The 11,047-nt window shown below is 46.1% G+C and overlaps 1 protein-coding gene across 1 annotated transcript; it reads left to right on the top strand.

Annotated features, from left to right (window-relative positions):
* Positions 1-348: 348 nt before the first annotated feature.
* Ywhah (tyrosine 3-monooxygenase/tryptophan 5-monooxygenase activation protein eta) lies at positions 349-9,067 on the top strand. The gene is made up of 2 exons (XM_075943992.1): positions 349-669; positions 7,639-9,067. Exons 1-2 carry the CDS (start codon positions 583-585, stop codon positions 8,290-8,292), a joined length of 741 nt encoding a protein of 246 aa, XP_075800107.1. The 5' UTR covers positions 349-582; the 3' UTR covers positions 8,293-9,067.
* Positions 9,068-11,047: the final 1,980 nt, after the last annotated feature.

The following is an 11,047-nucleotide window of genomic DNA, read 5'->3' as shown; positions in this document are numbered from 1 at the left end:
ACACAGGGTTTATAGCTGGACCCTCCTCAAGCCTGAGCTCTAACGTGGGCTCTGTGGCACTCTCCTGGCTTGGGCTACGACCACGCCTGCCTGAGGAACCAACGCCGCCGCACCCCGACCGCTCCCCACCCTCCGACACTGCGGCGGTAAAATGCAGCACTCCGAGGGCGCCTGCGCAGCTCTCCAGCGCGGCCCTCGCCGCAGCTATTTATAGTACATGACGTCACCTTAAAAAAGACCGTTAGGGCTGGGCCGCCCCGCCCCCCTCTCGCGCCTCCCGGCGGGCCGCTCCGACTGCGCAGGCGTGGTCGCGTCCTCCCTCCTCGCCCGCCCTCCCGCCCGCCCGCGGCGCCCCCTGTTCTCTCTAGGCGGCTCCGCGGCCCTCGCCACTGCGCGTGCAGCCAGCCAGCGAGAGGGCGCGAGCGGCGGCGCAGCCTGCAGCCTCCCGCCAGCCGGCGAGCCAGTGCGCGTGCGCGGCGGCGGCCTCGGCTGCGACCGGGAAGCGGACAGGCAGGCGGGCGAGCGAGCGAGCGAGCAAGCAGGCGATTCGGGCGCGCGAGGCGAGGCCGAGTCGCGAGCGACATGGGGGACCGAGAGCAGCTGCTGCAGCGGGCGCGACTGGCGGAGCAGGCGGAGCGCTACGACGACATGGCCTCCGCCATGAAGGCGGTGAGCGCCCCGGGAGTCCCGGGGGGCTGTGGGGCGGGCCCGGGCCTGGACGGCCACTCTCTCCCTGCGCACGGCGGGCCACCTTTGGGGCGCGGCGGCCGCCGGACTCTCCGTTTCGTGAGGCCCGGCCGGGGCGGGGTCCCCCTCTCGGAGACTGGCAGGCGGGGGTCGCCGGATCCTAGCTCGGAGCCCTGGTGGGGGAGGGGGTACACGAGGAAATCGCGTTCCTACGTCTAGACCCTTCTCCCCGACCCGAGGCGAAACGTGCTTCCCTTCCACCATTCACCCACTTGTAATAAAGACTGATCCGCGAGCGGAGCCCCGTCTCCTGGTTTTCTCTGCCACGACCTGTTTGCTCTGCTTGCCAGAAGTTAGTTCTTTCCCGTTTTTCCACACCTCGCTTGGGTCTGGCTTTGTGTGCGAAGACCTCCCTTTGCAGGAGGCACAGGCGTGAAGGAGGGCGTGAGTCTCTACAGAATCTCCCAACGTTCAAGGCAGCGTGTCTGCCTGGAGAGGAAATGAAATGAAGCGAACCTGGGTGCTTTTGCATTCCTGAGACCCTCATAGATGAATTCTGCAGCTTTATTTCCGGTGAAGGAGACATGCCCAGCCACACCCTAGCCAGCCCGTAGATTAGAGCCTACCTGCGTGTCTGAGGGTTTGAATTCTGGTCACCACCTCACTGTAGACGATTCTTACATCGTCCTGGGTTTTTTTAGATGAATATTTTTTTTTGTCAAGGTCACACAGTCGTGGCTACTAGTGTAGTCTTGATGTGAACCTCCTAAGCGTGGGGAGAATTCCCTTGGACTCCACCTTAGCATTTTAAATATACAAGCATTTTGGGAGTGAGACTCAGAAATCTGCCTTTTCAATAGCCCTTGGGGCAATTTTTAGCTGACTTAAATGAGTTAACTGCCCTAGCTCATATGTAGCTCATATGCCCTATAGCTGGCCTTTGAAATGATTTTTAAATAAAAAAATTATAAATCCAGATACTCTGAAAATTTTGATACTTACTACATGAAATATAAAATTGAGGTCACCTTTGAGGATTTCCCAGGTAAGAACAATAATTAAGTTATTCTTCCTCTAGTGTCCTGTTACACATTCAGCAAAATGTCTCTGGAAACCAGCAACACACAGCCCATTTGTTGATCCATTGGTGATACTGATTCCAGCATTATACTAGGCTGTCCTGAGAAGATCGGAGGTTTTCATGTATACCAGGGGATGTTCTAGGTTTGCAGTCTGGGCCTTTAAGAAATTGTGGCTTCTTTAAGAAAACGAATTTAAAATGTAGTTTTGCAAATTTTTGGGAACAAGACTGTAATCCCTAATCTGCTCTTGCAAACCACCACTATCCACACCGAGTCACCAGACGGTTCTGTGCAGGCTGAGGCCTCCCCCTGGACACCTGGGTGGGTCTTCGAGGCTGCAGTGGGAGAGGAAGGTGTTGGAGAGAAAGGGATGGGGCTTAAATGAAGGAGAAAGGAAGCTAAGGGAAAATGGCTGACACTTGTGTGGAGCTAGCAACTGTCCTGAGGTGGGAATTGAGAAAAGACTAGAGAGATGTTACCAGGACAGAATACGGTTTCAGCAGGGAGAAAAGGCCCTCTGGTCTTTCTAAGAGGGCTTGAAAAATGTCCAGCAGTTTGCTTCTTCACAGATGTTCTCTGGGGCATTAAGGTAACATTGTACAAGCTAATGGATTTTAGAGTGTGTTAGGAATTTATAATCCGTGTCTGAAAGGAGTCCTGGATTGGAAAAGACACCAAGAACTGAGAACTTAATATTTGCACCATCAATTGCTGATAAAACATTCCCTCAAATTAACTATTAAAAAATAAGGGGAGTGTTTCCTACCAGAATTAATATTTGTCACCTATATTAGTGGGATATATTTTTAGGTAGGTGGAGAACAATCTCATTTTGCCTGTTGGTGTAATTTATAGAAGAAATTCTTAATAAATGTTAATAGGTCATCCATTCATAAGCCTTAATTAAAGCTTTTGGGAAGAGTGAATTCTAGTATACTTACGTTGGCTTTTTTTTCCTTCTTTAGATAGGTTTTCGTGTATCCCAGGTTGTCCTTAAACACATTAAGTAGAGGAGTCTGAGCTCCCAGTGACCCTGCCTTTACCTTTTAATGCTGGGGTCTCTGGTATGCACCACCCTGCCTGGCTTTCCTCTGGGTTGTGTGGGCTTTCTTTCAGGCCGTGAAGAGGCAGGTAAGTACAGTGTTCTAGAGAGGGTGGAGCAGGGCACTGGCGTGCTGAAGTGAGCCAGTGTCACTACTCTGACCTTGAAACTTAATCTGGTTGCAGGGTCTCTGAAGTATAAAATTAGGAATATTGGTATTAGTAACAATATTGGTGATAGTCAGTTTTTGTCTTTAATCTTCAAGGTTCTTTTTGTTTCTTGTTTTAAATGGTTTAGTTATAATGCTTATAATGATGTTTCTTAATCCAGCAGCGTCACCTGGAGGACAGTAGTGGTAAACTATAAGAATTTTGGCAGTAGGTGGAGTGGGTGGTACAGTTGTTGCCTAGCGTGATGAGGGCCCCAGTTTTGATTCCCAAGCACTCCTTCCCCTACACACATTAGGAATAGTGATGTTGGCTTCAAATTTGTTGAAGACCGTAATTTCTGTCTCAACTCATGAGAGTCAGCAAATGTTTCTGAACAACGGAAGCTTAATTAAAAAATGGGTCTTCAAGCTCTTCCTAATATCACCTATAAGCGGAATTAGAATGTTACTGTGAAGGACTGAGATGTCAGGAAAAAAGGAAACTGTAGGCTTCTGTATTGATAGGTAGAGAGGTAAACATAATTCAATCATGTCTTCTTACTCCCCTGAGTCTTTATATCAGAATAAAGGTGGTAGTTATGAAATTATAAAATGCAAACATAAGTGCTATACAATCTTCTTAGAGTCTTACTGACTTCAAATGCAGGCTTCTTTTGCTTGTGCCTCCTGAGTGCTTGGATTACAGGCTGCCGGCACACCCAGCTGCTACAGTCTTTACAGTAGCAGATCATAGAACGAAATGTTGGATTTGATGAATATCTAAGTGCAGGCAACAAAACCACATTTAACGAAACATGAGCTGGACAGGAAGAGGCAAGAGAGCCTGACTACTAATGGCTGTGAGATTGTGAGACATGGGGACATGGGGAAAGGAGCAGGTGGTGTGTAAAGGAGAACCCCACCGAATGGCTAGGGAGACATAATCTTGTGGACTTCTTTTTTTGTTTTTGTTTTTTGAGATAGCGTTTCTCCTTGTAGCTTTGGAGCCTGTCCTGGAACTCACTCTGTAAATCAGGCTGGCCTCAAACTCACAGATCTTCCTGCCTCTGTCTCTTGAGTTCTGGGATTCAAAGTGCGAGACTCTACCTACCACCTGGAAATCTTGAGGACTTTTAAGATGCATCAAAAATTGTCAATATAGGGCTGGAGAGGTGGCTCAGAGGTTAAGAGCATTGCCTGCTCTTCCAAAGGTCCTGAGTTCAATTCCCAGCAACCACGTGGTGGCTCACAACCATCTGTAATGAGGTTTCGTGCCCTCTTCTGGTCTTCAGGCATACACACAGACAGAATATTGTATACATATTAAATGAATATTTAAAAAAAAATTGTCAATATGGAAAATTTTTTGAGACAGGTTCTCACTATGTGTGTGCCCTTCTCTCCCATATCCCTTACCTATAATCCTGTGTATTCACCCCATCTGGCTTGGATTCCCTAAATGGACCAGGCAGGCCTCTGCTAACGCTCTCCACCGTGAATGTCTATGCTATGAAAGCCATTTTAGTGCTGTTTGAAGTAAATGAAAATTAGGAGATCTGTTTTCCACTAGCTGGGCATTGAAATGTAATTCTCTCTGTACCACTATCTAAGCTGAGGAAGACATTTAATTATTCATGTAATAGCTGCAGTTAAAGGCTGCTCCAGGGTTGGGTGGGAGAGCACTTAGCATACTCAGGGCTCCGGCTTTGTCCCTGTGCCTGAAAGAGGTATTTTAGGTGGCAAACAGATACATGACTTCCCTGCCCAGGAAGTAGGACTTGTGATCTCTGTGTATTCAGGTTCCTCAGTTGTCTCTTGAAAAGCTTTCATGGGAGCCATACTTCTCATTTGGGGGGGGGGGGGGGCGTGTGCTCTTTGGTTTTTAAGGTTTTTTTTTCTATTAGAGGTTAACTGTAAAGGTTACACCTTTCCTTTAGAAATGTGGTGTGGTCTAAGTTTGATAGCTTATTCCTGTAATTCCAGCACTTGGAAAATTGAGGATGGAGGATTACTGTGCGTTCAAGACCAGCCTGAGCTATGGACCCTGTCTAAAAAAGTAATAGTTTTAGAGGGTTACCTCAGTGTTTTCCATATCATATTCAGCAAGTTTGAGGAGTTTTTGTTTTACTTACTGGTATTCATTAGATGGCATCTATTAGTTTATGTACCTATTGTTTTTATTTATTCTAATTGCCTGGTGCTAGGAATCCAACCCCAGGGTCTTGTGCATGCTCAGCATACACCCTACCAGTGGTCGACTCCCTCAGCTCTCATGCAGTGTTAAAGCAGGTCTGTCTTACAAGTACTTTTTGTAGTACCACCGTTTTACAGATGGGATTTACAGTGGTTAATTTCTTCTTGGTTAGATGGTTGTAAATCCAGAATTTGAAATGCTGAGTTCTCATTTTAACGTTGTACAATGTCCCATGGAATTATAGAATAGTTTCTGATATATGTTCTGTTATATTGACTATTGTTCCAATTACTTTATGTAAGTGGACTTAATAAGCAGTTAACATTTACTGGGTGTATCTGCCAAGTTTGATTAAAAATAGAATCTACCACTTGTGGCTTACAAGTGTAAAAGGGAAGTCTGTAGGCCTGAACTTTGCCCGTACTCAAAGCCAGGAGGATTTTTCAGTGTAACACTTAAGAACTGGTCGGGTTTCAGTTCTGGCTATTAGCTGAGTGTTGCATTTTCCTTGTCAGGACTGGTAAGATGGCTTAGTTGTTATACAAACATGAGGACCCATATTAAACCAGCCGCAAAACAGCTGGTGAACAGATGGCTTGTAATCCAAGACCTGGGGAGGCAGAGACAGACTCACTGGCCTTCTAGCCTAGGCTACTTGTTCCAAACCATTGAGAGAGACCCTCAAAGATGGGTGATGCCTGAGGAATGGCACCTGCAGTTGTCTCTGGCCTCTGCACAGAGGTTAACCGATGTCCCCTAGTGTCCCCGTGGAGGCAGCCTAATGCTAGCATTTTCGTGTTTCCTCACCCTTCCTTCACTGATGTTCTGTTCTTCTGCAGTGGGCATTGACACTTGGATGATCAGAACTGGGCAGAGCTTCTGAAGCTACCAGTCTCCATGCCTTCAGAGACAGTAGCGTGCAGCATGCCAGGCTTCTGGGTTGTATCATGTCAAAAGCAAGGCAAAGACAATTCAGTCTCTAAGGACACTGAGAGGCGCTGTTTTCATTTGGCTGGTATTAAGTTTAGAATGTTAGATATCTCTGCTCGTCTTGAGCTTATTACATAGCCCAAGCAGGTGAGCGCACAGTCCCCCTGCTTCAGCTTCCTGAGTACCTGTGCTGTTGGCCTGCATCACCACGCTTGGCTCCTGTGTCAGTTTTGTTTGCTCAGTATTACAGCTGATGATGGATATCTCCCAGATTAAGAACTTTTTATGTTTTTCTAGTCATGTTCTGTTTTTGGCCCTGGGTCTATTTTTATCCAGTTTATTGCCTTATGAGTAGTGGGAGGAGGCCCCTAGAGATTTCTGAGTAAGCAAATGATGTCATAGGAAGATAAATGAGTTAGCAGCAAACTGTTATTTGTGACTTACTAATGCTGTGTAATCCTGAGCAGAGAATGGTTAAAAATGCCGTGGGGTTGCGAGATTGTGCAGCGAGAGGCTGTGTGGTAAAGACAACAGTTAAATTGCTGACCTAGAGACTGTTTTTGTTGTTAATTTGTCTTGTTTTTAAGAAATGAAGAGATGCCTTTAATCCCAGCCCTCAGGAGGCAGAGACAGGCATATCTCATTGAGTTCCAGGACAGCCAGGGCTACACAGAGAAACTGTCTCAAAAAATAAAATAAAAAGAAAACTAGAAAAAGTTGTAGCTGATGAAATTGAACTCTCCCATTAAAGTAATTGTGTTTCAAAATTTATGGCCACCTAGATTCTAGTCATGTAGTTTGGAGGGAAAAAAAAGATGGCTGCTAGGTAGCATTGCTTCCTTTCATTAGAGTTGGGCATTTAAAAAAAGTCTTGCTGGTCAGTGGTGGCGCACACCTTTTATTCCGGTACTTGGGAGGCAGAGACTGACGGATCTCTGTGAGTTTGAGGCCAGCCTGGTCCACAGAGTGAGTTCCAGGACGGCCAGGACTGTTATAAAGAGAAACCTTGTCTTGAAAAACCAAACAAACAAAAAAACTTTATTTGTATATGAAATATTTATTTGTATATGTGGAGACAGTGGGGTGTCAGGTCTTCCTGGCACTGGAGTTATAGACAGTTGTGAACCATGCAGCATGAGTACTGAGAACCAAACACTGGTCCTCTGCAAGAGCAACAAGCTCTCTTAGTTGCTGAGCTATCGCAGACTTGAATTTTGAATTACCCTAGGCCCTATCATGCTGTGAGTACTGAGATTACAGTCACTGTGCCTGGCTCCATTATGAACAGAATTGTTACATCAAAGGGATTCACAACTGTCTGTAATTCCAAGATCTGACACCCTTACACAGACATACACGCAAACAAAACACCAATGCAAATAAAATAAAAATGAATAAATTATTTTAAAAAAGAAAAAGAGCCAGGTTGTGGTGGTGTACATCTTTGATCCCAGCACTCAGGAGGCAGAGGCAAGTGGATGTCTGTGAGTTCAAGGTGGATGACTTTCAGATACTCAGGCTTTGCGCTCTTATGTTTGCCTCTGGTGTTTTGCAGGTGACAGAGCTGAATGAACCTCTATCTAATGAAGATCGAAATCTCCTCTCTGTGGCCTACAAGAATGTAGTTGGTGCCAGGCGATCTTCTTGGAGGGTCATTAGTAGTATTGAGCAGAAAACCATGGCAGATGGAAATGAGAAGAAGTTGGAGAAAGTTAAAGCTTACCGGGAGAAGATCGAGAAGGAGCTCGAGACAGTTTGCAATGATGTCTTGGCTCTTCTTGACAAGTTCCTCATCAAGAACTGCAATGATTTCCAGTATGAGAGCAAAGTGTTCTACCTGAAAATGAAGGGCGATTACTACCGCTACTTGGCAGAGGTGGCTTCTGGGGAGAAGAAAAACAGCGTGGTGGAAGCTTCTGAGGCCGCATACAAGAAAGCCTTCGAAATCAGCAAAGAGCACATGCAGCCAACGCATCCCATCCGGCTTGGCCTGGCCCTCAATTTTTCTGTGTTCTATTATGAGATCCAGAATGCACCAGAGCAGGCTTGCCTCTTAGCCAAACAAGCCTTCGATGATGCCATAGCTGAGCTGGACACATTAAATGAGGATTCCTATAAGGACTCCACTCTCATCATGCAGTTGCTGCGAGACAACCTCACCCTCTGGACGAGCGACCAGCAGGATGAAGAAGCAGGAGAAGGCAACTGAAGATCCTTCAGGTCCCTGGCCCTTCCTTCACCCACCACCCCCATCACTGATTCTTCCTTGCCACAATCACTATATCTAGTGCTAAACCTATCTGTATTGGCAGCACAGCTATTCAGATCTGCCCTCCTGTCCTTTGGGAAGCAGTTTCAGATAAACCTTCATGGGCATTTGCTGGACCGATGGTTGCTTTGAGCCACAGGGCATCATTCCCTTTTGAATTGTGCAGAGAAGTGTGTTCTGAATGAGGCATTTTATTATGTCTGTTGATCTATGGCAAATCCAGGTGATGGTAATTGAGGATTGTAGAAAGGAGAATTAGCCAACACAGGCTATGGCTGCTATTTAAAACAAGCTGATAGTGTTCTGTTAAGCAGTACATCTTGTGCATGCAAAAATGAATTTGACCCTCTCATCCCTTCCTTCAGCTAATGGAAACTGACACAGCGACAACTTGTTCCTTCACCATCAGCTTTACAAACTGTTAACGTGAGCTTTCAGCAGCCCTTGCTGTGCCTCTTTAAATTATGACGTGCACACACTTTCTTTTCAATGCAATGCATCAGAAGTTTTGATATGTGTAACTTTCTTTTTTTTGGTTGTGATTAAGAATCATGGATTTATTTTTTGTAACTCGTTGGCTATTGTTCTTGTGTATCCTGACAGCATCATGTGTGTCAACCTGTGTCAATCATGATGGGTGGTTATGAAATGCCAGACAGCTAAAATAAATGTTTTGGACTTAAAAGAGTAAATAAATGCTGCTTTGGGGATATTATCAGTGCCTGGCCTTGATTTTTCTTTTTCCCCTTCCTTCTTCCTACAAAGTTGTTTTGAGTCCCTGTTTGTATTTTTCAGCATTGTAGTGTTGGTAATGTGTGTTCAGACTTTCCCTGTCCTTTGGTGGCATTAAACAGTATATAGCACACAGTTTTCTGTGCATTGGCACTATCCATGCTCCTTGGTAACTGATGCTTATAATTGAGCCAGGCGAAAAGTGCTGCCTTCTGTGGCAGGGTACCACTCCACTGTAAGGTTTAATCTGTGTTGGGAGGGTTTGTCGTTAATCCATTGAGGATTGAGTCATGTTTAGTACTGACAGTAAACCTTGAGCTTATGTGGCTCATTTTCCAGATTAGATATTATAAAATGCTAGTTAGAGTGTACAAACTGGGGCCAGAAGCATATTTTAGTGATTAAAAAGTTTTTGCCAAGCCTGTCAGTGGTGGTGCACACTTTTAATCCCAGCGCTCGGGAGGCAGAGGCAGGCGGATCTCTCTGAGTTCCAGGCCAGCCTGGTCTACAGAACAAGTTCTAGGACAGGCTCCAAAGCTAGACAGAGAAACCCTGTTTTTTGGGGGGGTGGTGGAGGGGAGTTTTGCCCAGTGTCATGGCACACACCTTCAATCCCAGTACTTGGGAGGCAGAGGCAGCCAGGCATCTCTCTGTTAATGCTTTTGATTGGAGAAAACTAGGTATCAGCCATGTCATTTAAGGTGCCTATCTTCAAAGAGGTAAAGCTGAAGTCAAAGCAGACTGTTGGGAGGGTTGTAGCTTGGGGGTAGTGTGCTTGCATCACACAAGTGAAACCTCAGGTTGGATCCCCAGTACCACATAAACACCTGCTATCCCTGCTATCCCTGGACTGAGGTGGAGGATTGGAAATTCAAGGTCATTCTCGGCTACATAGTGAGCTCCAGGCCAGTCTGGAATACATGAGAGCTTTTCTCAAAGCAAAAAGCCAAAGCTGGGGTGTTGAGCTGAGTATGACAGCATGTGCCTGCAGTCCAGCTAGTTGGGGGGCCATGATAGAAAGGTCACTCGAATTGAGGTGTTTGGGACTGACAAACATTTTAAACATGAAGCTGCCTTATGGCACGGCTCCTAAGCCATAACTATTTTGATCCCTTATCTGAGAGTAGACCCCACAAAGATGACTCTAGTGACCAGCCTCTGCTGCTTCCCTCCTCCAAACTGACATCTTACAAAATATTCCGGACTCCTGGCCTGGGGAAGCCTCTTCTCTTGAACAACCAGATAACTTTGCATCATTCTTTGTGGTCCTAAGTTGTTTCCATGTCCTCTGGACTGTAGGCCTTGATGGTGTCTAGAACAGCAGGAGGTGCACAAGCTGGGGGAGCTGAAGATGAAAGGGATAGTGCCAAGTTCATTGCCCAAGGTGTACGTGCCTAGGCTATCGTGGAGGACAGAAGCTATGGATGACACTTGCTGACTACCTTCTGGGTGCTAGTCACCTTGGTAAGGGATGCTCTAGTTCAGCTGCAGAGATGGTTCAGTAGTTAACAATGGGAATAGCCCCTGAGATAATTGAGTTTGATTCTCAGCACCCATGTTGGCCTGTTCAGTTGCTTGTTTAACTCCAGGTTTAAACATGGAGCTGGCTTTTGTGAGTACCTTCATTCAAATGGACACCCCCCCTCCCAGACACAGACACACAGAATACAAAATAAATTTTTAAAAGAACAAACTAAAGTTCAAGGACTGAAGCGGGGCAGTGGTGGTGCATGCCATTAATCCCAGCACTCAGGATGCAGAGGCAGGCAGATCTCTGAGTTCAAGGCCAACCTGGTCTAAAGACCAAGTTGCAGGACAGCCAGGGCCACACAGAGAAACCCTGCCTCAGAAAACAAAATCCCCACATAGCAAAAGTTGAAGGGCTGAGGATGTAATTTAGTGGTAGAGGGGTAGTCTAACATTAACAAGGGTCTGGGTTCTATCCCCAGCACTGCAAAAAAGA

The sequence above is a fragment of the Microtus pennsylvanicus genome, chromosome 12, assembly GCF_037038515.1.
Source record: "Microtus pennsylvanicus isolate mMicPen1 chromosome 12, mMicPen1.hap1, whole genome shotgun sequence".
NCBI lineage: Eukaryota > Metazoa > Chordata > Mammalia > Rodentia > Cricetidae > Microtus > Microtus pennsylvanicus.
Note: the sequence above shows the minus strand (reverse complement) of the source record. Positions and strands in the feature narration are given on the sequence as shown.

Bases quoted from the DNA above. Each gene is read 5' to 3' on its own strand.
- Ywhah (XM_075943992.1), top strand. From the start codon at position 583: ATGGGGGACCGAGAGCAGCTGCTGCAGCGGGCGCGACTGGCGGAGCAG. The intron at 670-7,638 runs GTGAGCGCCCCG...GGTGTTTTGCAG, and splicing joins TGGCCTCCGCCATGAAGGCG to GTGACAGAGCTGAATGAACC.